At 47.5% G+C, this 27454-nt stretch overlaps 1 protein-coding gene across 1 annotated transcript; it reads left to right on the forward strand.

Moving 5' to 3' along the window:
* Positions 1-3197: 3197 nt before the first annotated feature.
* RBM27 (RNA binding motif protein 27) lies at positions 3198-26007 on the forward strand. The gene is made up of 21 exons (XM_054168251.1): positions 3198-3378; positions 6003-6121; positions 6866-6990; positions 7628-7734; positions 8514-8704; positions 9530-9787; positions 10368-10601; positions 11087-11221; positions 12953-13102; positions 14906-15053; positions 15318-15471; positions 16561-16818; positions 16929-17057; positions 18497-18619; positions 19145-19219; positions 19329-19493; positions 19889-19993; positions 20095-20286; positions 22106-22192; positions 22768-22878; positions 23400-26007. The coding sequence occupies exons 1-21, from the start codon at positions 3320-3322 to the stop codon at positions 23484-23486; spliced, it is 3012 nt and encodes a 1003-aa protein (XP_054024226.1). The 5' UTR covers positions 3198-3319; the 3' UTR covers positions 23487-26007.
* Positions 26008-27454: the final 1447 nt, after the last annotated feature.

The raw sequence follows: 27454 nt of genomic DNA on the forward strand, positions 1-27454 counted from the left end.
TCTGTACAGTAATTACTGCAAAGGCTTGAAGTCATTCATTTGACCTCCCAATGTCTTGAGCTCTGGGTTGGGGTTTTTTTCAGCGTACACAGCCTCTCATTTCACAGGGCTCTCTCACTGCAGGCTGTTTTGAGTACACACTGTGTTCTCTTGCACATTTCAAGCAGTCAAAGACAAAATCTGTGAGAACACAAAAGCAGCTACCTCTTTTTGTTCTGCCTATCGGCAGCGTTGACCTCAAAGACTCGCTCATTGTCCCACTTCTGCTGGATCTCCTTCTCAATTTTCTTCAGGAAATCGACTTTGGCTGTCCCTTTACGCTCCTGTGAAACACAAAAGGGAAAGTCTGGCTGAAGGGGCTAACAAATGCAGAATGTGCTACAGACCGCCCTCTCACGAGGGGTGAGCACTCCTCTGGGCTCTGTAACACTGCAGCACCATCTCAACAGCGGAGCATAGAATCAATAAGGTTGGAAAAGACCTCAAAGATCATAAAGTCCAACCTGTCACCCAACACCTCATGACTAAATAAACCATGGCACCAAGTGCCACATCCAATCCCCTCTTGAACACCTCCAGGGATGGGGACTCCACCACCTCCCTGGGCAGCACATTCCAACGGCTAACAACTCTCAGTGAAGAACTTTCTCCTCACCTCAAGCCTAAACCTCCCCTGGTGCAGTTTGAGACTGTGTCCTCTTGTTCTGGTGCTGGTTGCCTGGGAGAAGAGACCAGCCCCCTCCTGGCTACAACCTCCCTTCAGGTAGTTGTAGACAGCACTAAGGTCTCCCCTGAATCTCCTCTTCTCCAGGCTAAACAACACCAACTCCCTCAGCCTCTCCTCATAGGGCTTGTGCTCGAGACCTCTCCCCAGCCTCATTGCCCTTCTCTGGACATGTTCAAGAGTCTCAATGTCCTTGATGTGAAATCCTTGGGATCCAGCCTTCTGGAGCAAGATCTAAAGTCTCCAAGAGTTAATAACTGTTTTTTCAAGGAGAAAGGCTCTACAGTAGCCAGCATAACACACAAAGAAACTGATCTTCCCAGGGCCTAACTAGAGGTTTCTGAACTTAGGAGATGAGAATGGATATAAACTGTAAGAAAAAAAAAATCAACCAACCAACCTGAAATTCTGATTTTATTCCAGACTTTTCATAAACCCATGCAATGTGTCTTCATCTTGCTAATATTAGGTGGGAATAGAACTTCCTATGCCAGAAGACCCTGGCAGTCAAGTCTATTCTAATGGTAGCTCTCAGAGAGAGCTCTTCAAGCAAAGTACTTTAACTTATTTTCAGTTCCATCAGTGTTCAAACACCACCATTAAGTGTTCAATGTTACTTCTCCTTGTTCTTTTAGCACGCCATACATTGCAACATATTTTACGAGGGTGTGCAGTGATAAGGCAATGGGTAACAGTCACAAACTGAAAGAAGGGAGATTTAAATCATATGTAAGGAAGAAATTCTTCCCTGTGATGGTGCCAAGATACTGGAACAGGTTGTCCAGAGAAGCTATGGCTACCTGATCCCTGGAACCGTTCCAAGTCAGGTTGTTTGGGGCTCTGACACCCTGCTGTCGTTGCAGGTGTCCCTGCTGTCTGCAGGGGGTTGGACTAGATGGTTTTTAAGGCCCTTTCAACCCAAAACAGTCTGTAGTTCTATGGTTCTAACTATTAAAGGACACATAACCCATGCAGATACCACAGCCATAAACTTGACACACATACTCCAAGCGCTTGGGGTCTTTTCCCGCAAGATGAAAGCATTACAAGGCGCCCTGTGCCTGCCTTTACTCATAGGAGCAAACAGAAACTTGATTGAGAGAAAAGCACCACAGCAAACTGCAAAATACCTTTGAAGGAAAAGCAAAGAAACTACAAAAGCTTAATGGTAAGTTCTAACTCACACCAGGACGTTTCATCACTGGCCCCTCATTCCCCACGCCACTGAATCACCTCTGCCAGCTGCCAGTCCCCACGTCCCTTACACCGCCACCAACGCCGCTGCGGAGCCGCGCGGGCTCTCACGGCCTCGCCGGTCCCGGCAGTCCCCCGAAACACACCGCCCAGCACCAGCGGTGGGGCTCCAAAACGCCGCGGGGCAGCTACACCCCGCCCGGCGTCCCCGCCACCCTGCACGGCCCTGGGCACCATCCGCGCACCACAGCACCGAGAACCGGGACCGCCACGCTGGCGCGGAGGGAAGCGCAGAGAGCCCGGCCACGGCCCCGGGGAGGGAACCCAGCAGACACCCCGCAGAGACCCCACCATGGCTCCAGAGCAGGACCCCACGAGGCGGGCCCAGATCGCTCACAGACCGCAGCTGGCAGGAACCACGACCCGCCCGCACTCACCGCCATGGCTGCCGGGCCGCCACGCCTGCCGGGACACCGAGCGCCCCGCCCCGCCCACGCCGCGCGGGGCCAGGCCACACCCCCCGGCGGGGCCGAGCCGTAACAAGCGGCAGGACGGAGCGGGCCGGGCCCTGCAAAACCGAGGTGGCGGTCCAGCAGAGGCGGGCGCTGCCAGCGCGGGTCTTTTGTACTGCTTGGCTGCTGGTCCCCGCCGCCGCTTGCAGCAGCTGGGACGGAGATGGTGCACCTGTTCGTCCCCTGTAGTTCTGCTGCCCACCCGTACCCGGTGCTGTGCCCGTGCGCCGCCCCAGCGCAGACAGACCCCCGCTCCCAGGGGCCAGCCCAGCGCAGTAACAGGGTCTAATAGGTCTCACCGGTCCGACAGTCGAGGCTGCCCGCGCTGAGGTCGATCCTGACAGAGCTCCGGCACCAACACAGGTCTGGGAGGCTGGGGCACACCACTGCTGCCCGGTGTGTCACCGCAGAGTCCCGAGCCCGCGGCCCCAGGGCGCGGCCAGGGAGCACCTCCCGCTGTGGAAACCCCGAAAAAAACGAAAAATAAATCAAATCTGGCCACGCCGCGGGGATCCCGCCGGGCCTCTAGGGGGTGCCACCGCGGCGCTGTCCGCTGAGGCATGCTGCCGCTTTAAACGCGCCCGCACAGACATCACGTCGGGGTTCATGCGTGTGTGCCACCTACCTTGTTGGGTCTCCTTTGACCTTCGGGACAGGCTCTCCGCAGCTCCTATTGGCTCGAGCTGTGTAAATTCTGCTGTCTGATTGGTGAGCGGTGTCTTGTTCCCGCCCCGGCTGTGCCCAGCACGTTCCGTTGCGCACTGGTGGCTAGTTCCTGTAGTAGGCCTCAGCGCGGAGAAGGGCCCAGGACGAGCGGCGGGAGCGGGCCGAGCGAGCGGCCATGGCGGCGGTGGTGTAGAGCTGAGCCGGGCGGAGCAGTGGGGCCACCATGATTATAGAGAACGTGGACGCTCTCAAGTCTTGGCTGGCCAAGTTGCTGGAGCCGATGTGAGTGCGGACTGGGGGAGGGCCGGCGCGGCCCGGCCAGTGGTGTGGCGGTGGGGTAGGTGTAGGGGCAGGCCGGCCCCCGCTGTGAGGGGAGGTGGTTCAGCGACGTGGGGTGAACGCGGACGGAGGTCGGGGTGGGCACGCTTGGCACTTGCTCCCGCGGAACGGGGCTGCGTGTGGGGCCAGAACCCGGACGAAGCGGCGAGGCACCGGGGCCCAGTTCTCCCTCCCTCGTCCCACCGCTGCGTTCCGTCGAGCACAGGCAACCCGGCGTCATGAGGCCGTGTGAGGTGACAGGGCCCGGCCCAGAGCCGCGCCGTTGGCCGGCGATTCAGAAGTCACGCTGGGTTTACGCGAGAATCCGGCTTAGAGGGCTTGGGCTGGGAACTGGGATTTCCAGAGGGCGCCGGGCCTGGCCTTTTGTCCCGACAGTTGTGTATCGGCCTTGGGCAGAGGCAGAGAGCGGGCAGGGCCCGGGGCTGCGGTGGTGTCAGAGCTGTATTCCCGCTGCGTAACATCGGTTTGTGGCATGGGAGCGTGAGCCGAGAAGCCAGAGTCGCAGAATAGCCAAGCACGCAGGCAGGCACTGCAGGAGGGGCAGACAAGCTGGTTTGTTTCTGGAGCTGTGAGTGCTGGGTGAGGATTGTTCCGGGGGGGTTGGTTTTGGCAATGAAAGGCACTGTGTTCATGAAAGGCAGCTAGCATGCTGACTGAGCACTTGTGGCATGGACACAGGGAGGTGCTGGTGGAATCTACTCTGTAGGAAGGGGGTCCTGGAGGAACCTAACTTGTCAGTAACTAGTTAGTCTAGTAGTTTCTATGGTGTAAAAATAAGACCTGTTTGAAGCTGCAGTTCACCGTGTGTGGTTAACTGATATTTTTACAGCTACATTTCTGCTTTCCTACTTTAAACAGGCTTTAGAGATATTTAGCTGTAGTCATGGAGTAACAGGCCTTTGAACATACCTCATGACTTTCCTTTTTTCTGTTTTTTAAGACAAAGAGTCTCTGAGACTTGATCACATCCTCCCAAAAGTCTCTCTGGACTGCGTGTAACTTTTGCTTCTACACCTCCGTTGCCATTTACAATTGGCCTTCTCTCTTGCTGTATAGCATTCCCTGCACTGTAGAGACACAAATCAGAGTTGAGAGTTCATGGCAGGGAATCAGAAATCCCTGTGGTGTGAAAGTGCAAGGTGGTTAACCTGGAGAAGTGTGGTTAACTTTGTGTGCTCTTGTCGTGCATAATGTAGTGCCTAAAAGAAACTAATGTATGGAGAGAGGGGTGGGAATGGCTATAAAGGGATGGTTCATGTCCTTTATTTTAAACTGAAGGTTTATAGTGGATTCTGTGTGGGCACTGGCACCAAATCCATTACATAGAGTTTATTTCTTCTTGTAAATGTGTGCTTGAGAGTTGTAAAATGCATAAATTTGTGGTCTCTTTGTTGTTAATTGCTACACTTAACTTGGCTTTTAGTGCATGTTGGAAGCAGCCAGCAGACTAATTTGGAGTGGAGCTGCTAGATTGGTGCTCACTGAGGATTTTTATTTTCTCTAGACAGTTGTCACTTGCCTGGCTTTGTGTTTAGCCTTTTTTTTCTGTTATAGGGGGTGGTTAATTTACGTTGAGGTCTGTATACTTTGCACTGTTGCCTTCTGTTTCCATAGTTAATGTTCTTAGGAAATACACAATCCCCTCTCTGTTAATCTTGACAAGATAAAAAAATCATCTTTGAAAGGTCAAACTGTTTGAAGTTCCTGCCTAGCACCTGATAGCCTGCATCTGCATCTTTAGAGGCAAGATGAGGGGTTGCTGCTTAATCATTTGACACTGTTGATGTGGTTTGTGCTTGGAGTGTTTCTCTGGTAGCTGTGTGATGGGATCTAAAGCAATAGCCCATGTAAAACTGTGGCAGAGTGGTGTTGCACAGCTGGCTATCTGTGGCCTTCATGAGGCTAGATAAGGGCCTAGGTAATGCAGATAGTGAATGGATATTGACAGTTGCACCCCCCTAGACATTTTAACAGTGCTTAAGGATTGCTGTAAAGTTTGTAGGCATGGAAAGAGTCCTTGGGGGGTGAAAACCAGTGTGTTGGACACAGTAACGACAGCTGTGCTGCAGGTTTCTCTTTGTGTGTTTAAAATGGGCTCTTTTGGTCTTTCTGAACTGCTGTTCATGGTAACAGTGTTTCAAGGCTCTAAAGCCCCTCTAATGCTTTAGTCATGGGCAGTGACTTTGCTGGTGATTGCTCTCTTGTTCTTGTGGAGTCCTACTTTGTGGTGGTTGCTGTGCATGGAGAAAGCTGAGAGATGGTGGCAGCTGTTCAGCTGGCCTAGAATTGGCTCTTTCTGTGTAATAGAAGGGTGGCTTTTCCTAAGCCAAGTTCAGGAAGGAGCAAGGGAAGGCTGTTGGGTGGGATGGGGACACAAAGCAACTAAAATACCGTGATGGACCCTTTGCTGGCTCAGCCGCTGCAGCACGTCCAGGTCAGTGCTGGGTGTCAGCAGCATCCAGCACGCATGGCCAGGCTTCCTTTGGTGCCTTTTCCTGGCAGTGATTGCCCGACACAGGACTTTGGCAAACTTCAGCAGAGTCAAGACTGGTTCTTTCTCTCCATAGATGTGATGCAGACCCCTCTGCCTTAGCCAACTATGTTGTGGCACTAGTCAAGAAAGACAAGCCGGAGAAAGAGCTGAAAGCTTTCTGTGCTGATCAGCTGGATGTCTTTCTACAAAAAGGTACTGTGCTGTGCCCTATTCTTTGGGGCTCTCGTCAGCAAGGGGAGGAGGGGGGATGACCCACTGCTGTTGCCTTCAAAAGCGCTCTTGTTATCCAGGAACTATTTCTAACAGAGTGTGAAGGAATAAAAATTGTGTGTTTCTTTAAAAATAACCTTCAGATGAAGGCATGTAGCTTAGTCTTGTCCTCTGAAATAAAAGCTAGACATTTAATCTCTTGGTGTACCTCATGCTGCCAGGAGTTCTGACAGGTATTTGGTACCTTCTGACAACCCGGTCCATAGTAAACTTTCAGGCTTCTGGTGAGCTTCTCACAGCAGTTTGGTTCAAACCCAAGTTTTAAACGCTTGAACTTCAGTGAGTTTTTCTGCAAGCTGATGTGAAACTGATGATTGTGATTAGCTTCCTGTGAGCCATTTGCTCTCAAAAACTGCTGTAAAGAGGCTGCTGACTGCAGCTGTTGGAGTCACTGGACTCACTCCTGTATCATAACTTTTGATCACACTTGCTTCTTAGAGCATTTTGAAGTTGTGAATGTGGTTGAAGGAAGCTCTTTGATAAACCTAAAATACACAAGTTCCACAAATGTCATTCCAGCTCCTGGAACAGAGCTAATGTTCACCAATTTAAGATGCTTCTGTCAGTAGTCCACCAGGGTGACTTCTTTGAGGGACTTCTCTGGTGAATCCAGCAGTGCCCTTAAATCAGTATGTAACAGTCTATTCTTGTGTTCTGTATCCTCAGAAACTTCAGGGTTTGTAGATAAACTTTTTGAAAGTCTGTACACAAAGAGTTACCTTCCCTCTTTGGAACCTCCAAAAGCAGAAGCAAAGCCTGCAGGTCAGGAAAAAGAAGAAGTCAAGGAGGAGGTAACATTGTTTTGCTGTCTACCTGTCTCTAATCTTCCAATCAACTGTCCTGTACGTGAAGTGGGAAGAAAAGTCTGTGGTGTTGTGACCAATGAGTTTTGTGATCCCTGTGCATCTGAGATGGTCCTTCAGATAAGACGACTTTAAAATCCCTCTGCAGAGCCTGCCTTTGATGTAGATTAAGAGCACTCAGAAACCCTAGCCAGCTGTCACTGGCAGTAGGAGCTTATAATGGTCTGGGAAGTGCATGAGAGAAAAGCAGCAAAAGCATTTCAGATTTTGCGAGAAATATAAAGGATTTGAGATGTTTTCTGTAATATTTAAAAATCAATGACATCTGGTGGCCTCCATATGGAGGGATAAAGACTTTTGAAGGGAGTTAGTGTTCATTTGCCAGTAGCTCTTTCTCTTGCCTTGGTCTTAAGTTTTATTAACAAAATTGAAAACAATCAAGTTTTTGAGAAAAGCGAAATCCTATTCCTGAGGTTGGCTAAGTCTCTTTGTAGAATCCTCTGCTGTCACTTGCCTAAGACACATGTTTATTCGTCTAAATCATCTTAGTTTTTGCTCAATCTGATCTTACTTTCTTCCTTTTAAAAACAAACCACCAAACCTGACCCTCATACTTGCTTGGTAGTTGCCTCTGAAGCAGAATTTCCAAGAGGTAGTGGAAGAAGAGCGGGAGAGCAGGAAGAAGAAGTACTCCAGTCCGCAGAGAAGCCGTACAGATTCCAGTGAGCAGAGGTTAGTTCTGACCCAAAGTGTTCATGTTTTCTGCTGCATTCACTGGCAATCTCCAGCTGTGGATTTTTACCTTGTAGGTGATGATTTTTCGCAGCAACAGTAACATTCTCCCTGCACTGCATTATCTGTGTGCTGAGCACTGACTGCATGAGAGCCTTTCACCTGCAGTTGGGCTCTTCAGAACAGAAGGGCTGTTTTTCAGATGTGGATGCCAGGGAATAACATCAGCTCCATCCCTTCCCTTCCTACAGAATTGAAAAGCATTGCTGGGGGGTCTGGAATGGTTGAGGGGGTTGCTCACAATGCCAACATCACTTTTAAAATATGCCCTGTTCTGCTTCTCAAACTTCTCACTTGCTGGCTTTCCTTAGTTGTGCCCTTGCTGATTGCGCTGAGTTGGTGACCCAGCTTGGAGATTCTGTGCTTTTCTGCCTCATTTGGGAAACTGAGGAGAAACCTCTTTAGTGTGGGGGTGCTAAAACTCTGGAGCAGGCTGCCCGGAAAGGTTGTGGAGTCTTCATCTCTGGAGAAATTTGGTCCACCTGGACATTGTAATCCCGGGCAAGCTGCTGTGGGTGCTTCTTCTTTAGAAGGGGTTTGGACTTGATCTCTAGAGGTCCCTTCCAACCCTTACTATTCTGTGACTCATTCTATCAAATTCTGATCTGAATGTTTTGCTGGCCAAACTGGGTGGAAGGGATGCAGAGCATCTTGCTGCGTGCTTGTTTCTTTCTTTGGTTTCTCTCTTCATGAACATGGTCCACATCTGTCTTTTCTAGATCCAGAGACAAAAAGAGAGATGATGGGAAGTGGAGGGACTACGACAGGTACTACGACAGGAGTGAGCTGTACAGGGAGAAGTCGAGCTGGCGGCGCGGGCGCAGCAAGAGCCGCTCCAAGAGCAGGGGCCTGAGCCGGAGCCGCAGCCGCAGCCGGGGCAGGAGCAAAGACCACGACGCCAGGAGTGCTGGTGAGTACTCGGGGCTTGGGGAGAGCATCTGATGGCAGTGATGTGTGGTGGCTTCTGCAAACTGTGTGGTCTGGCAGGCTGTGCGTGTCCTAGAGTAGCTGGAGCAAATTTTGAGAGCTTCTGTCTTCCTGAAATTATTAATTAAGATGCTGTTCTTCAGAGCAGAACTATCACAGAGATCGTTCCTTTTTTGCTAACCTCTTAATGTACCCACTGGTGTATACCAGAGAGTAGCAGCAGCTGATAGTTTTGTGCTCTGTGTGTTGACAAAGCTGTTTATTCTTATTTATTTTTACCCCCTCAAAGATCTCTGTTTGTAAAAAAGTGTTACCCTCTTTGTCACTTTGTTACTGTGTGTGTTTTAGAGAAGGTTTCTTTGTATTTGAAGGTGGTTACCATGTGTTCCATTGTTCTTTTAGGGCTAATTCAGGTCTGTTGGAAAAATAAGAGGCACAGATTACAACAGATTTCCACGCCTGTTGAGACCACGTTAGTTAAGGGCGGGGGTAGGTTTGTTGTTTCAGGCTTTTTCCCTCCTTTTTTCTATTTTAAAAGACAAAGCTGTAATCTAGAATGGATTAAGGAGTAGAGGAATGAACATGCATTTTGCAAAGAAAACATTTAGCTTTCTGAAATTAAAACCCTGTTTGCATTGTATTTAGTTCTTATTTCATTGACAAACTGTTCTTGAAGGAGCTTAGTCTTAAGTGCAGAATACTGAATATTTAAGGAAATATTTATGCTGTTGTGTACTTTTTTCAAGGCTCTGGTATGCAGACCAAAGCATGAAGGCTTTACCTAACTTCTTCTGTTTTTTAACAACAGAGCACCGAGAGAGATCAAAGTTCAAGAGCGAAAGGAATGATGTTGAGGTCTCCTACAACCCGGTTGCCGTCTCTCCCAGTAAATCATCTGAGCAGTATTCCGCTGCACAATCTATCCCCAGTACTGTCACTGTTGTTGCACCTGCACACCATCTTGAAAACACAACAGAGAGCTGGTCAAATTTCTATAACAATCACAACAACCCCAGTTCCTTTGGCAGAAACCCTCCTCCTAAAAGAAGATGTCAAGATTATGACGGTGAGGTGTTTCAGTTTTCAGCTTTATGCCTTGTTTCATTTACTCTCTGAGCTTTGGTTTGGAGTTATCCACTGAACGTAGTCTGGGAGTTAAAATGCAGTGGGATGTGAAGTGTTGCTTGTGTGAAAGATACATATATGCCTGTATTTTTCTAGAGAAATAACTGCTCTTACTGGGGGCAGTTTGCTTACACTCTGACAGTAGCTGGGTAAGAATAGAATAGAATTACCGAACACGTGGAGTTTGTTCAGAATTCTGTACGTGTATGGCAGATACTTCAGCCACTGGCAGTTCTGATGAAGACTGTAGTCTGTGTTCAGTATAAATCACCTGGGACTTCTGACTTTACTTTCCCACAGCTTTTACGCTGGCTGCATGTATGTTTGTGTGCTTTTCAGGAAGATTAGAATAATCTGAGTAACTTTGAAGCCTCACGCGGCAGTGCCGTGTCAGATCGGTGATTGAATGTTTTGTGTCAGCAAAAACTGAAATGCCACAGGTTGCTGACAGCTATATTGATTTATTTATTGATTATTACTTTTTTGTCTTAAAAAAAATCATGAACTGTCCTGTTTTGCAGAGCGAGGATTCTGTGTATTTGGAGATCTTTGCCAGTTTGATCATGGAAGTGATCCTTTAGTAGTAGATGAAGTTTCTTTGCCAAGTATGATTCCTTTTCCTCCACCGCCTCCGGGACTTCCTCCTCCTCCTGGTATGCTCCTGCCCCCTCTGCCAGGTCCAGCTCGGAATATGAGGCTACCGGTTCCGCAAGCTCACCCACAGGCACCGCCTCCCGTTGTCCTTCCCGTACCAAGTGAGTCACAACTTTGTTCTGTGTTTCTTTGTCACCCAGTGGCAGTGGTGACAGCTTTCTGGAAGATCTCTATGTGAGGCAGCGAGTTCTAGTTGCTTTGCTTAGTAACATGCTGTTCAGAGCATTGCCAAAATAATTCTGGAGAATCAGCTTTTAAATGTTGATGTTCCCAGCTCTTCACATGCAATTGGATAGGTTGGGCAGAGAATTGAAGGGGGATTTCTTTCACCTTACCTCATAACCCTTCTTTCCTCCTCCCTTTTATTTTTTTTTTCTCTTGAAGCCCTGTGCCTCCCAGGATAAAGCAGCTGGTGGAGTCACTAACTTACCTGAAGGGGGCTTCTCAATGCACTTTTACTACACTGGGCTAATCTCTGCTGCTGAGCATGTCCAGAGAAAGGCATAAGCAGAGAGCACTGAACCATGTGCATATTTTGTCTGTGGACTTACAAGCCCTGGTAACCTGCTCTGTGGTGTCGTTGCAGGACCCCCATTAACGCAGTCCAGTTTGATCAACAATCGTGAGCAGCCCGGGACAAGTGTGGTGCCCAGCCTGGCACCTGTGGGAGCAAGGCTGCCTCCTCCTCTACCCCAGAACCTGCTCTACACAGTCTCAGAACGTAAGCAAACTCCTGTCTTTGAAACCTGCGTGAGACAGAAGTTGTGATGTTCCTCTGTTGCTGTGTGATGAGAAATGGCCTCTGCCTTCCTCCAGCGCATACAAATCTAAAAAGAAGTCTGAAGGCTTGCTCCATGCTCAGTGCAGCAGCAGGGGCTGCTGCTGTGGGAAGCAGCAGTGGTGCTCTGCCCTGGCTGAGGAAAAGTCACTTGTGGGGAGCTTCCTTTGGGGTTCATGTACACCAAGCAATCCGTAGTAGGCAGAAGATGGATCTGCAAACCTGTAAATGCCATCTGACCTGGTCTTTATTCCCTTCTGGTTTTGGCTACTACAGATGAGAGATTTGATTCCATCTTCTTTCCAAAATCAACTTAGTTCTGGCTTTCTGGATTAAAAAATGTCTGGCTTTCAGTGGTTTATCCTATTACCATCTGGGCTGTTTTTACATGTCCAAAGGAGAGGTCTAGTTCATGCTCCATGTCATTTCCTTTGTGGCTTCTTCCATGCTTCTCAGAACTTCAGTCACTCAGCTGTCTTGTTAGATAATCTGTACAGTGATCTCAAAATGTTGTCAGGCACTCAGATGTTCCCATCCTATTCTTTCAGCTGCAGAACTTATCCTAGTAGGTGATTCCATCAGCGTGAGCTCACAGGGTATCACTAACTTCAGCTGTTGTGCATGAGTCTGTTCTCCACAACATCTCTGTTGATTCTCATCTCCTTTTCTTGGACTGTTGTGGGAACTTCTGCTGGTTGCCTTCTTGCAGTCAATCACATGCCAGATCACAGAAGAGGAGCTTGTGGGTCACGCTGTGCAAGGGTAATGAAGGCTCTTAGCAGAACAAAACTCAGATGTAGAACATCAATATTGACATTCTGGAGCATCTGCTCTAAGTTTTGCAGTCTTTATTTTATCGTTGCTGTGGAGTAAGGAGCTGCAATGTAGAGTGCTTCAAGCCTGCCACGTTTCCCCTGTGTAGGCATTCATTTCTGGTCCAGGACATGTTGTGTTTCTGAGAAGGCTTTCCATAGACTTCATTTATTCTAGTTCTTGTATAGCTTTTCCTTTCTGTGGTTGGAAGAATGCATCATCCTTGCTGTGGATCTTGGGCTTGAGGAGCAATGAGTCAGTTCTATCATCTTGTGTTCCCCTTTTATTTAGAATAATCCTTAGTACCTTGATGGAGCTAGGCAACTGGTCTCATTCTTAGCATCATCTAATAGGTAAGTATTGGTCAAATTACTCAATTTCTCAGCTTTCTGTGACTGGAATCACTGAAGTTTGTTCTTCCCCAAAGCCCCTTTTGTGCAGCAAAGTAGCCTGCTGGGCAGCAAAGACTGGAAGTCTCTTTGCATCTTGGGCCATGCAGCGGAAATGCTCGCAGTAAATCTTTTGGTGCTGCCCTTGAAATGCCATCAGAGGTTGTGACACAGACACCGGGCTCCTTCCCCAGGCAGCCCATCAGGACTCAGTTGCTGCAACCTGTGTGCTTCTGACAAACAGCAGCAGTCATTCAAAGCCAGAGGAGAACAGGCCCAGTCAGCCCTGGGTGTAGAGCTCAGCTGAGGAGTTGAGTGGCTGCACACCTTGGCTGTACAACCTTTGTTCCCTCTTCTCTTCATCCAAACCAACTTCTGAGTCTTGGACATCCGTGCATTTCCCTAAGGGAACATTAACCCTGAGTCTCCAACTCATTTGAAAAATTCTTTCATTTCTCTCCTTTTTTTATAGATACATATGAGCCAGATGGCTATAACCCTGAAGCTCCCAGCATTACCAGTGCTGGGAGATCCCAGTACCGACAGTTCTTTACGAGAGCACAAACGCAGCGTCCCAATCTAATTGGCCTAACATCTGGGGAGATGGATACAAATCCAAGAGGTAGGAAGGGTTTCTAGTCATTGCTGTTGCTGTTTCTGTCCAAGACTTCAACACTTGTTTTCCCCTTTTTCAGGCTGAAAGCAATAGTTTTTCTCAGTGATCTAGTGTTCCAGATGGGGTTTCGGACATCTTTGCCTTTTTGAGCGCTAATCTGACCCTCCTGCGGTCACAGCAGCCTTTGGGAGTCAACATAGCCACTGGCTTGGGAACATTACAAGGGGTTTGCAGCTGCTTGGTTGGTTGGGGTTTATTTCTCTCTAGCCTGTGAAGGCACTCTTTGGGTGCTGGAAGAAGGAAACACAGTGCAGAAACATGGCTTGAAGCAGGACAATCTGAAGATTGCCTTAGATTTGCCAAGGGTGTGTTTAGAAGATGGGGCACAGAGGCCATGATCTCCAGTGCTTACCTTGGCTGCTGTGGTGGCAGTGAAGAGGGGAGCTACTGTGGCATGTGTTTGTGCTTGATAGTCTGTCAGCCAGATACTCTCTTTCAGATGAACATTGCAGCATTCCAGTTGTCCCAGTCTATGGAGATCCCAGCTGGCATTGCAGTAATTCTGAGTCCTTAACTGGCTGCATGTGGATGTAGTCTCTTAGTGGCAGCACACACACAGCATCTTTTAGGGGAGAGAACAAGTTGAGGCTCTTTAAGGGTTTGGTTTTTTTGCTCTGTTAGCATAACTTTCTTTTTCCCTTCTCTATTCCTCTCCTCAGCACTTAAAAGCTGTGAAATTTCAGTGCTCACTGCCACAGTTCACTGTTCCTTATTCAGTAGATGAAGTTTTATTGTTCACTGTTTCCTTCCAGTGACTCATTCTATGCAGAACATGATTAAGTATTGCTGCAGAGATTGCTGGTTTCATCTCAGTGAACATCACAAAAGCAGATTTGGGGCTTTGCTGCTGGCCTTCGGGTTCTTTCTGAGAGCCCATTCCATTTGTAAGGGCTGGGCTTCAGACCACTTGTTTTACTAAGTCTTTGTCACATGTGTGGCATGTTTACTTTAATCATCCTCCAGAGATTAAAACTGTGCCCAAAAATGCCCAGTCTGTGTCCTTACCAGGGTAACCAGCAGAGCTCTGGCATATCTAAATGACCTGGGAAAATGACTTCTAACTCAGACTTCTTATTAGGAGCTGACTGTTTGGCATACACAGGAGACCAACAGGAACAGCTTAATCTTGAAAAGGCTGTAAATAAATCCTTGTCAAACTGATACAGTGCTTCAGCTTTGTCTTTGGGGAAGTTGTTTCAAACTCTAATGTCTCAGAGTATAATTTCATGGCAAATTTGTGCTTAATAAACAGTTGTTTGCTGAAGACTGAGTGGAGGGATGACAAGGGGGTAGCAGGGGGAGGAATGGGTTTTTGGTTGCTTTTTCACTGTCAAGGGTTAATACAGGGAAAGTTGGTTGTTTGTTCAGCTTGTGCTCCACACTTCCACACTCTGACCTGTAGCCTGGGAACCCAGCTGCCTTCTTTTCCTCCTTTCCCCCCCTCTATTCCTGTAGAATCTGAATTTTTAGTACCTGAAAGATGGAGTTTCATCTTTTCCCTAAACTAATACCAGTCTTAAAGGTCAAAGCCTCCTTTCTGCTGGCTGGACTAACTATTTTCTTTTCTCTGTTCAGTTAGACCAGCAAGTCTTCTCCAAATCACTTCATAAACCAAACTGACCAGCTTTATAAAGTCTTCCACCATTTTCTGTTGTTAAACTCAATCCTACTTTGCTGTCTAAGTGAAAGCTCTCCCAGTGTCTCCTTGGGTGTATGGTGACTAACACAGGCCTTTTTCCTTCTCCCCAGCTGCCAATATTATCATCCAGACTGAGCCTCCCATTCCTATCACAAATAACAGCAGCAATGTCACTCGAGTTGTCCTGGAACCAGACAGCAGGAAAAGATCTCCAAGTAGCATGGAATGTCCACCATTAAAGAAGCCCTGGCTGGGAAAGTAAGAATTAACAGCTGTTGTTGACTAATTGGGATGCAGTTGATTGCTGACAGTGCTGGGAGTGTCATTTTTCACCAATCCCTGTAGTTTAAGCTGATTGGGTCAGAAAATCCTTAATCCCACAATGTAGAGATTCAATATCTGGCAGTGGGAGAACTCTAGCTCGTGTCTAGAGAAAAATGGAAGTTAAATGTGGATTAACATGTGCCTTCCTCAAGTGTATGTGTGCCTGTCAAATTACTACCTTGTTGTCACTTTCTCTAGGCAAGCAAATAACAACCAGAACAAGCCAGGATTCTTGAAGAAGAACCAGTATACAAACACCAAACTGGAAGTGAGGAAAATTCCCCCAGACCTGAACAACATCACACAGCTCAATGAGCACTTCAGCAAGTTTGGAACTATCGTCAACATTCAGGTAAAAATCAAAGGCCACTTTTCTGCCTACCTGAATATTGCAACTGAGCTGCATTCTTTGAGGAGTCTTGATGGAAGCAAACTGGGAGAGCAGCTGATCAGACTGAGAGGAAACTTCTGTTTCTCTGCCTGGTGTTAGTTCTGTGCAAGCCTGTTGGCTTCTGCCTTCCCCAGACCTTATTAAACTCGAGAGGCTTGCAGGTTTAGCAACATTAAACCAACTTAAGCAGCTCATGAAAGAGAGCCTTTAACCATTCCTGTCCTGGATGTATTGCTGTATGTCCTGTCCCTGCAGTATTTCATAGTCAGGACTTTGCCCATGATGCTACAGGAGAGTCTTTACAGGCACCAGTCCATCACCACTTTGCACCCTAGTGCTGGCTGCAGTGCTGTAGTGTTGCTTGCACTGTAAGAGGTGAGGGAAAGCCATATACACAAAGCACAGGTAGTTAAGTGGCTTAAATGGCTTAATACCCATTTATTTTTCTGGAGAAAACAGTTGCCTAGGGCTACAGAGGTCTGAACCAAAGACAGATACCTGGGAAGCTTCTGTATTTATTGAATTAATGATTTCATGTCTTAGCTCAGCATGTTGCAAATGCTTTATTTCACCATCAAGGTGCTTTCTGCACCTCAGCAGTGAAATAAAGCATTTCAAACCTGCTCAGTCATCAAAACAAACCAAGGTGTGTTTTTATTCCTGTGATTAATTTGTAGAGAAAAACAGTGACATTGTTCTGGTTTGGGAATGTGGGGATCCTCTGCATTGTCCACCTCTGACAGTAGTCTGCTCTTCCAGTCTGCACTGGGGTCTCTTCAGTCATACCCTGAAGGAAGCTTACACTGTTCTAAGTGTGTGATGCTGTTTGGAGGAGCCTGTTTCATTTTCCTGTGTTTAGGCTTTGCTGCAAGTGTGTGCAGTGTCTGCCAGAAGGTTCCTGGGTTTGATCACACAGAATGTGAGACCTGTGTTTTGAGCTGTTACTGTCCTTGGATAGCCCACTGTTAGTGCAGGTTATTTGCAGTTTGCTCCTGGCTGAGATGTTTCCTTCCTTGAGAAATCACACATTCTACTGAACTTTTGCTCTAGGTTGCTTTCCAAAACGACCCTGAGGCTGCTCTAATTCAGTACTTGAATAATGACGAGGCCAGGAAGGCCATTTCCAGCACAGAGGCCGTTCTCAACAACCGCTTTATCCGAGTGCTGTGGCACAGGGACAGTGAGCAGCAGCCCCCAGTGCTGCAGCAGCAGCAGACACCCACTCAGCCTCTCCACCACCAGCTTCACCTTCAGCAGCAAGCCCTGACCACGACACCTGCTGTGACCATGCACAGCAATCTCTCAAAGGTACCGTGCTGCCCTGACCTGTAACTGAGCATCACCAGTGTTCCTCAGTGACTGGTGCTCCTGGACATGGTGGGTAACCTTCCCTTTGTTGATATCTCCTGGTAAAACAGGTGATGAACAAACCCCTGGCATCTGGTGCCTATGTCCTTAATAAAGTCCCTGTAAAACGTCGCCTTGGAGCAGCAGGAGGAAACCAGTCTGACCTGAGCCAAACTGGGGCTGTGGTGGAGGATTCTCAGGTATGCTAGTGAGGCTCTGATCATCTTCATGCTTTGGGTTAAGGCTCTAGACTGTTACCTAAGGAGAAGCCAGCAAGCAGAGCTTGAGTTGTTCCCAGTTGGCCATTTCTCTTCACTTAGGCTCCATGCAACCATCATCAGTCACTTCCCAGTTTCATGACCTGCTTCTGTAAAACAGGGACAGCAACTCCAGAAACAGTCAGTATTTAAAGTAGCATCAAATACACTTGGCAATGCTTCATAGTAAACCAGCTTGGCAGCCTCAGTGTGATGCCAGCTTTCCCTGGGTGAATGTCACTGCCTTCCTGGTGCCTGCCAAGCTTATGCTGTGCTTTAACAGTAGTGCTGGAAGCTTATAGAAGGCCCAGACGGCAAATTAGATTCTAGGCTGCGTCAAGAAGAGTGTGGCCAGCAGGCAGGAGAAGTGTTTTGCCCCTTTACTCTGCCCTTGTAAGGCTGCACCTCAAATACTGTGTGAATTCTGGTTTCCCCATCATGAGAAGGGTACAGAACTGTTGGAGTGAGCCCAGAGAAGGGCCACAAGGGCTGGAACACCTCTGCTATAAGGACAGGCTGAAGGAGCTGGGGTTGTTCATCCTGGAGAAGAGAAGGCTCTGGGGGGACATTAGAGCTGCCTTCCAATGCCTGAAAGGATCCTACAGGAAGTCTGGAAGAGAGACCTTTTCATAAGGATGTCTTGCAAGAGGACAAGGGGGAATGGTTTTAAGCTGAAGGAGAGCAAGCTTAGACTGGATCTTTGGAAGAAGCTCTTCAGTACATGGGTGGTGAGACCCTGGAATAGGCTGCCTGCGGAGATTGTGGATGCCCCCTCCCTGGAGGTGTCCAAGCTCAGGTTGGATGAGGCTTTGGGCAACCAAGTCTGAGAGCCTTCCCTGCCCATGGCAGGGAGGTTGGAGGAGATGATCTCTGAAGTCCCTTCCAACCTAAGCCATTCAGTAATCCTGCTCTGAGCTGAAGCTGATCCAGTTGACTTCACACCAGTATGCTAGAGCAGCATGTGCTCCTGGCCACAGAGGGGCCCTCACTTACAGGAAGCAAGCAGGTGACTTCTGCTGTCTCACTTGTTCATAAAGTCTCATGTCAGATGATGACTGCGAAGCTACATGTAATGCAGATCAGATTCACTGGTCTTAGTACTTATCAAGGTACAGAGGGAGTGGTGGGTGAAGAAAGAAACTGTCTTCTGCCCAAATCCTCTGCACAAGCAGTTAAGCTGATTGTTTCTGAGGAAACTTGAGTTTAGACCCACACCTTGATCTACGTGTGACAATGACCTTGGTCTTGGTCCTTTTGTCTCATTGCACAGAGCTGGAGGTTTGTGTTCATGTTTCACAAAACACATTCCTCTGAAATTCACTGCTGGTCTGACATGCTTGTTTTAAACTGTTGTGGGTTTTGTGTGTTTTTCCTGGTTTCAGACGTTTCCCACTCCCACAAGCCACTCAAAAATGGTTTACAGCGCTTCACACCTCAAGGCACCTGGGAAGCCTGGTGCAGGGTCTAAACCACACGATGTGCAAGAAGCCCTTAAAAAAAAACAGGTACTTTGCTGTTTGTTGGCTGCCTGACAGTGTAGTGATCAAAGCACTTGATAAGGAAAGGATGGAGGGCCACTGAAACCTCAGAGATTGCTGCTTATCTCCCTAATTTTGTGCAGGTTTTGTCGTTATCAGGCATGTCTTGCAAGCACACGCTGAGGTTAGTCATGGATAAGTGGATATTCCTTCCTTTGGGGTGCCTCAGCTGGCACTCATGGGTCATGCATGGGGTTTCTGGGGTTTCCTGTGGTGTTTCCCTGATTATAATCTTTGGAGGCATTAGACACTTAAATGACAATGCAGGATCTGTTTCTTTAGATCTCTCTGAAAGAGGCAAAAATGTACTTGGAATACTTCCCAGCAGGAAGTTAGAAGCTTGTTGCTCTGCAGCCCAAACACATTTCATCCTTTTGCATGTTGCAGACCAGCAGTTTGCTGGTCTTGCTTTTAGAGCCAAAGAAGGAAATGTGATCTGTGTGAGTACATCTAATGCTTTTTACTGGCTGAAAGAGTTTTCTTCTCATGCAGGAGGCAATGAAACTCCAGCAAGACATGAGGAAAAAGAAGCAGGAGATGTTAGAAAAACAAATTGAATGCCAGAAGGTAACTCCGAAGTGTCTTCTAGAGGATGCATTCTGGGCTTGTAGGTAGCTGTCTGTTCAGTGGTGGTGTTGCTGGAATCTTACATTCCTGTTCTTTTGTTCACGTGCAGATGTTGATATCCAAGCTGGAGAAAAACAAGGCCATGAAACCAGAAGAAAGGGCAGAAATAATGAAGACCTTAAAAGAGTTAACAGGCAAAATATCTCAGTTAAAGGATGAATTAAAAACCTCATCTACAACCTCCACAACATCAAAATTAAAGTCCAAGACAGAGGTATGTGTGGCACAAGACACTTGCCCAGCTGCGTTTTGTAACGGTTTCCAAGGCCGTGCCCTAAAGATGCAGCAGACTAACATCAAAACACTTCCAAGTGGTGTTTTCAGTTTGAGGGTGATGGTCATGGACAAGCAGGTGATGGTTTTAAGGAACTGGAATGACCTAGTTTTGCATGTAGCTCATTCAAGCTTGTTCCAGTTCTGAGGCAGAGAATTCTGGGCCCTTTGAAAAGTGAGCTGGGGGAGAGACGTGAAGGCAGTGAAAACAGCTTAGAGCAATGAGTGGTTATTGTGTGCTGCTCTGCCTGTATCATTTACATCACTGCATTGCTGAGGAAAAACACATTAAAAGCATAACTTGCACTTCTGCTTTTCCCTTCCTTTTTGCCCAAGGCACAAAAGGAACTTCTCGATGCAGAGCTGGACTTCCATAAGAGACTCTCTTCTGGAGAGGACACAACTGAGCTGAGAAAAAAGCTCAACCAGCTACAGGTCGAGGTGAGTTTGGACTGATGCTGTTGATGTGTTGATGAAGTGTAACCACTTCCAGTCCTCCCAAACTGAGGACGACATCATATGCTCTTTGCCTCCTTTCCCAGGCTGCACGCTTGGGGATCTTGCCGGCTGGCCGTGGGAAGATGTCACCAGGCCAGGGGAGGGGCCGGGGCCGGGGCCGTGGTGGCAGAGGCAGGGGCATGTTGAACCACATGGTGGTGGATCATCGCCCCAAGGCACTGACAGTGGGAGGCTTCGTGGAAGAGGAGAAAGATGAATTGTTACAGCACTTCTCTGTAAGTACAAGGTCACATAAAAAACAACACAAAAGCTGGGAATGGTGGCTGAGCTCTGACTTGGAGATGAAGCAGGGAACCAGCATCCTGACCGTATGCTCACTTGCAGAGGGGCACTAACAGCTCTCTGCCAAAGTCTTGAAGATGCAAGTCTGTTTGTTTCTGTTAGTGCAGACAAATCAAAGACTTCCTCCTGAACACATGGAGCAGGCTGTGGATAAGCAAACAGCATCAACAGTTACCGAGGGTGTAAATGTGAAGTGTCTGTAGCTGCTTCACAAAAGCTGCCCAGTGCTTTCTTTTAATGGGCAGTGCTAAGAAGCTTACTCATTAATTTTTCACTGAAGTAGCTTAAAATAGATGTCAGAATGATGAAAAATAACCATCAGCCTCTCTCTGTTCACGAGTTGTCTTTTAGATCAGCAGTTCACACCATTTCTCTTGTCTCTCTGGAGCTCCAGAGGCAAAGTGCTGCTTTGCTATGCAGGACAGTAGTTTCAGAAGAGTTATGTTTGTTCCTGCATTCATGGTGGAGTAAACACCTTGCTGGTTTGCCAGCTAAGGTAGTATTGGAATCCTAACCAAGATAGCAAAGGAAAACTTGATTTTCCATTCCCCTCAGCTGCCCTTTCCAGAGGGAGATGTTTTGTTGTGCAAAGATGGTAAACTTTGTGGAGAGGTGATGTCATACTTCATAGATAGACCCAGCATGACATTCAAGCTTGACCCAGTCACTGTGGCATGTCTGGAAGCTCTGTGCAAAGCAAGTGGCTGATACTTCTGTAGCCCTCCCCTTCAGAACTGGGTACAAAGCAGCAGTGGAGCTCTTGAGCTGCTAGTCTGAAAGCTGGTTTCTTTCTGGTTGGAGTGGGAACAGAAGTTTCCAGTTCTTCATGCAGCAGGTTCCTGCTTTGGCCTCACTGCTTGTCAAAAGGTTAGAGAATAGAATAGAATTAACCAGGTTTGAAAAGACCTTCGAGATCGAGTCCAACCTATCGCCCAGCACCATCTGATCAACTAAACCATGGCACCAAGTGCCTCATCCAGGCTCTTCTTAAACACTTCTAATGGTGGTGACTCCACCACCTCCTTGGGCAGCACATTCCAACGGCCAATCACTCTTTCTGTGAAGAATTTCTTCCTAACATCCAGCCTGAACCTCCCCTGGCACAGCTTGAGACTATGTCCTCTTGTTCTGGTGCTGCTTGCCTGGGAGAAGAGACCAAGCCCCACCTGGCTGCAACCTCCCTTCAGGTAGTTGTAGACAGCAATAAGGTCTCCCCTGAGCCTTCTCTTCTTCAGGCTAAGCAACCCCAGCTCCCTCAGCCTTTCCTCATAGGGCTTGTGTTCCAAACCCCTCACCAGCTTTGTTGCCTGCTGCTTTGAGGTAAATTCAGTGAAAAATGGTCTGTGATTTGATCACAAATTCCAACCTGCTTTGTGGTAAGAGTGCCACGAACCCTGGGAAGAGCCCTGAGGGGCACCAGAGTGCCTCTATTGTGAAGATTTTTAGTCTTCTTTCCAAAAGACTTTGTGGCTTTTCAAAGTTTTAGCTGTCCTTAGCTTCTAAAACCAGTAGCAGTTTTCACCAACAGCTAGTGCTTTACTGCAGCTATTTCTTTTGAGCTACTTTTCTGCTTTGGCCAAAAACTACCAGTACAAATGCTGCAGTACTCAGGGGTGATGCAGCTGAGCTCTCTCTGGCTGTCAATCTTCTGTCAAAAACAATCAGGTTTCAGTGGCTGCAGTTGTAGCAGATGATGATCATGGTCTTGGAGGAGAAGATCACAGCTGTTCCTAACTGACTTTCCTCTTCTAGAAATTTGGAGATATTGAAGACCTTCAGGAGGAGGATTCCCCGTTAAGTGTTGTCCTGACTTTTAAATCGCGCTCAGAAGCTGAGAATGTGAGTAGAGGAAGGGAGGTTCTAAAATAGGAGTATTGGAACTTCTTGGGCCTCCCTTCTTTTAAAACGTAGCATGCTTTGGTTCCTGCTGGTTTGGGCTGGACACTGGGGTTGGTTTTGCTGCTGCAGGCAGTTTCACTAGAGGGGATCACAGCTCTTCCTTACCCTGTTAGTGACCCAGAGCTCTGCTAAGCTTTTCAGCTGCTGGTAGATGAGCGTTGTTTGGCAGATTCAGGTTTGAGTGAAGTTGCTTTCAGAAGACTGAAGCAGATTGTTGTGGCTTGTCTGAGGTCTTCACATGTGCATTTCATAGAATCATAAGGGGTTTGGATTGGAAGGGACCTTAAAGATCATCTACTTCCAGTCCTTCTCCTAGACCAGGTTGCTCAAGGTCCCATCCAACCTGGCTTTGAACATTTCCAGGCTTGGAGCCTCCGTACATCTCTAGGAAACCTGTTACAGTGCCTTACCACCATTTGTGTGGTGTTCCCAGGGCCTAGCACATTGTTGGTGATCTTAGAAACTCTTTACCTGACCCAGGCTTTGAAAATCTGTTCATTTCAAATCCAATCCAGGCTGCTAACCAAGGATCCCGCTTCAAAGACCGAAGGCTACAGATATCATGGTACAAACCCAAGGTACCTTCAGTGTCCACCGAGATCGAGGAAGAGGAATCCAAGGAAGAGGTATGAGAGTGCGTTACTAACCCAACCATTCTTGTAAGAATGCATTGCCTCAGAGCTTTTACCATTTTCTGTTTAATGAAGCAGTGTCATTAAGGAGGTTACTTCAGACGCTTGGCTGGTTTGGAGTAGTCGTGGCGGGGAAAAGATGGAAAAGGAAAAATGGAAAAAAAAGAGACTTTCTGGCTGGGATGTTGATTTTCTGAGGCTCACAGAATTGGTGCTCCAGGGAGGATAAGTCACTGTCTGGACTTTTCCCTGTAATTGAGCACCGAAAGCTTTCAAAGATTTTTTTCTGAGCAGGCACTGACCAGAAAAGTTGTTTCAGAGAGGGTGAGCTGTGGCTTACTGCAACTCCCTCCTCCTTCCCTGCTGTTCTGTCCCTAACCCTTCTGGCATGGGACTGTTTCAGTGAGATCTGGTGAACAGGACCCTGATCTAAAGCAGGACTGGTGCTGTGTGGGGTGGCTGTTCCCTAGGATGCATGGCTGTGGTTGGTTTAAGTCCATTTCTTCTTCCTCTAGGAAACCGAGACCTCAGATTTATTTTTGCACGAAGATGATGACGACGACGACGAAGACGAGGACGAATCACGTTCCTGGAGAAGATGAAACTTGATGTTGGAAATGTATAATTTTAGGAATATAGTTCAAGCTACACCTTTTAAACATTTATTTAAGGAAGTTGATGAGCCAAAAAAGAAAAAAGCTTTACTTTCTTTTCAAACCACAAGGTCTAAAGTGAGCAAAGTTGGTTACAAAACATTTTGGATCTAGAGCTGTGACACGAAGCTAGCCAAAGGCCCAGTGAATTTTTACATCCTTACCAAGCTCACCAGGCTGGTGATATTTTCTATTTAAGGAGGATGAAAAAGAGAGAGGGGAGTAAGAAATAATTGATATTTTCTTGTCCTCTTTGTGTCGCCTGTATTACCTTGTGTTGGGTTTTTTATAACGTCGTTGATTTGTTGGGTTCTAATTGAAAAGCTACCCCAGGTTTTATTTAGCAATATTCTGGACTTGGGGGAAAGACACAAACTTTCATTAAATGTTATGAAAGAAAAAAATGGCCTCATTTGCTAATTGAGAAGGGGGAAACATTGTATTTCAAGTGGAATCACTTGTTATAGGAATTATTTGTGGCTAGATCGATACATTTATTGCAGTCTGTGAAGGCCACCAGGTTTTATGTTTGACTGCTTTTTGGGGAGAGGAGGTGGAAGAAGCAGTTTAACAGGGTATTGTCATGTCATTGTCCAGGTTGGTTGGTTGGTTTGTTCAAATTCTGCTCCACAGAAAAGACCAGCAATGGCCCCTGCTGGAGTGGATTTTCACTTTTTTCTTGGTTCTCTGCCATAGTTTCAGGGTAAGGTTCATGTTAGATTCTGTTTACTGCATTTCAGTGTTGCTGAGCAGGAATGTAATGTTTCATACTGAAAAACAACTAAACTGGCAGCTGCCTGCCAGCTCTCCCTCCTCTCCCTGTCACCAGCCCTTTGATCTTCAACCCAAATCCATGAAGTGCTCAGAGCAAAAATGCTTTTTAGCCAAGGCAGTGTTGGTGTCCTGCTCCAAGAGCAGTGTTAAACCTGTACTGGGAGTGGCCAGTCCCTAGAGGAGTGTTCAGAGCTGGGCTTGAGAGGTTCTGAGCTTACCTTCAAGATAAGCACCATTCCATTCTCCATTGCCTTACTGGTGTTCCACTGTAAGAACAGCACCTGTGAATGGGGTGGTTCAATAGTATTGAGGATCAGGGGGTCAGGTGCCTGAGCTGTACATCTCCATTGTGACAGCTCCTGCAGCTCCTGAGATCTCCAGGTAGCCTTTCCTTGCCTGCCCCTTGCACTGTGCAGGTTCACTACATTTCAGATGCATTTCTACATGAGATAAGCAGCTTCTGGGTGCAGAAATGCTGTCCTCTGGTGCAGAAATGCTCTCCTCCTGGGAATAATCAGCTTAGCAAGTTCCCAGCTGAGGGGAAAATGCCCATCAAACCCTCTAAATGGCTCTGAGCTTGGCAGGTGGCCTGTAGCTGAGCATGATTCGAGGTCAGCAGTCCCCAAACTTCGTTATCCTTCTGCTGTGGTGATGGATCAAAGCTCAAGCCAGTATCACTTTGTTTCCCTGCCATCAAAGGGAATGTGTCTCAGTATTGTCTCCAAGTTCAACCCCTATATAATTAGGACTTTCCTGCTGATTGAGGCTAACTTGCAGACAGGAGGAAACAAGGGGCAGCCACTCCAACATCCTTACAAGTCTTGCTTTTCTCCCGTCACCTCCAGTGTTTCATTTCAGTGTCTGTGGCTCACTCAGTGTATATTTTGCAAACTCCATTGCAGCAAACCCATCTTGAGTGCTGACAGTTTAAAAAGTGATAGAGGGAACAAAAGGATTTATATATTTTTTTGTACAGAGCTTTTTCTTAAACTGTATAATTTTGTAAATACTTTGCTTTTTTTGTGTACTAAAACTACCAGCCTATAGATTTCCATGAGAACTGTTGTATTTTTGTATCTGGAAAATGAAAACTGCAGTGAATGGATGAAAGCTGTAAGAGCAATGGCAGTAGCCTTGGCACAGGTAGAATGGGATTCCTTTTCATATGGTTTTTCATTTAGGGTGGCCCTGCCTGGCTGGCACCCTGTTCAGGGGCACTTTTGGGCCAGAGGGAGGCAAGTGGTGGCTTTAGCTGGTGAACTTGTGAGGGCTTCATCCGATTTCTGGGTTGGGTTTATTCCCCTTTACAGCACGCACTGGCAGGCTTCCATAAGTCCTCTGGGGATATCCCAAACATGGTGATTTCTAGGTGGTGAGGCAGAGTTGTGCTCCTGAACTTGGCTTGTGTGTGGATAGTGAGCTGTGGGGTGGTTGGGGAGTGCAGGTGGTGGGCAGGGCAGCGGTGCCTGACTTGGGGGTGTAGGGAGCAGGAAAGCTCTTGGAAGTCGCCTTTTTGCCACAGCTTAGGGAGCTCCCTGGATTTTAGGCTCTGTTGTGCTGTTTGGGGATTTTTGTTCAACAGGTAACACAACAGCGCTGCTTGCTTGCTGTGGCAACGCTTCCCTGGCAAATTCACCTGTATTTTCAAGGGGTACCCTGGGCCAGCTCAGAGCCAGCACCGTCACTCCTGTGCCCAGCCAGGAGCGTGTGCCACCAGCAGCGTGTGGGTTAGGTGGCACCAGCCTGAACTTGGGGTGCAAACACTGCAAGTGTAATGAAAGACAGTCCCTGTCAGGAAGGATTCTCTCTCTTTGAGTTCACCTGAACAAAGAAAGGGCAAAGCAAGAGTTGAACTGCCCGGTGTGGAGCCAGCTGCCGCTGCTTTGTGCTGCCAAATCATGTGAAAAGGAACGGAGCCCTTGCTGTACAGTGACCCTGTACCATAGTTTTTACAGATGTGAACTTGTGTAATAGCACCCTAGGAGATATTGTTGGATTTCTAACTGTTTATACATTAAATTCCTATCTGTAATGTTTGTTTTATTGATTACAAGATTAATTTCCAAGATGCATGTGGACTTCCTTTTTTTTTTGCTTTCTTTTTCCTTTTTTTTTTTTTTCCCAATAAAGATATACAGTGGAATGGTTCAAGATCTAGAAAAGACAAAGTCAGTTCTAACTGCAATTGGAGAGCCAGAACCATTCCAAACCATTACAACCATCACCAAAAGAGCCTGATCACTTCTTTGGGGGGCAGTGAAGGGGGAGGGAGGAGGGGGCTTCAGTTGTGTGGGATATGTGTGTGCAAGTTTTTAAGTGCTCTGAAATGGCACTAAATGAGCCAGCTAAAGGAGAGGAGGGAGGTGCAGCAGGGTGGGAGAGGTTCCAGGAGCGGCAGTGTTGTGTTTTGGGGAAGGTTCGGAGCTTAACAGCAAAGAAAACAAGTTTTGGAGCCCCTGATGGGTTCTGGTCTCTCCCAGCTTTGCCATACTGCTGCAGGGTTGAAAAGTCCTGTCTTGTATAAAAGCAGGGAGTGGGAGGACTAGGGGTGATGGCTTCACACTGGAAGAAGCTGGGTTGAGATGAAACATTAGGAATTCTTCCCCAGGGAAAGGAGAATGGGTTCCCCAGGGAAGTTGTGGAGGCTCCAAGCCTGGAAATGTTCCAAGGCAGGTTGGCTGGGGCCTTGGTCTAGTTGCAGGGGTTTGGAACAAGATGATCTTTAAGGCCCCTTCCAACCCAAACCAGTCTGGCATTGTATGAAGATTGAGTACCAAGCATGAAACTCCTCAAATCCCAACCCCTTTGCCATCTGCTCTAACACTGATTTGTTCTGTTGTTCACTGCTTTCGGGCACAGAACTGGACCCCTCAGTTTAGGAAGGAGGTTGACTTGCTGGAACAAGTCCAGAGAAGGGCAACGAAGTTGGTGAGGGGTTTGGAACACAAGCCCTATGAGGGCTTGTTTCCTGAGGATGGGAATGGAATTGTAACTTCTGAAGTGTGGGACCCAACTCTGTGGAGCCCCTGGAGCAGGTTGTGTGATGTCTGCCTGGGTCCTTGTGGAGGAGATCATGGACATGAGCGTGGCTGGGAAGGGAGAGGGGAGTCTGACATTCCTCTGAAGTTTTGTGAGTTCTTCCC

The sequence above is a fragment of the Dryobates pubescens genome, chromosome 16 (genome assembly GCF_014839835.1).
Source record: "Dryobates pubescens isolate bDryPub1 chromosome 16, bDryPub1.pri, whole genome shotgun sequence".
Lineage (NCBI taxonomy): Eukaryota > Metazoa > Chordata > Aves > Piciformes > Picidae > Dryobates > Dryobates pubescens.

What these genes read in the sequence shown, in the direction of transcription:
- RBM27 (XM_054168251.1), top strand. Translation starts at nt 3,320, where the DNA reads ATGATTATAGAGAACGTGGACGCTCTCAAGTCTTGGCTGGCCAAGTTG. An exon ending in TGCACAGCAATCTCTCAAAG is followed by an intron (nt 16,819 to 16,928) that starts GTACCGTGCTGC and finishes CTGGTAAAACAG; the next exon opens with GTGATGAACAAACCCCTGGC. An exon ending in AATTAAAGTCCAAGACAGAG is followed by an intron (nt 19,494 to 19,888) that starts GTATGTGTGGCA and finishes TTTTTGCCCAAG; the next exon opens with GCACAAAAGGAACTTCTCGA.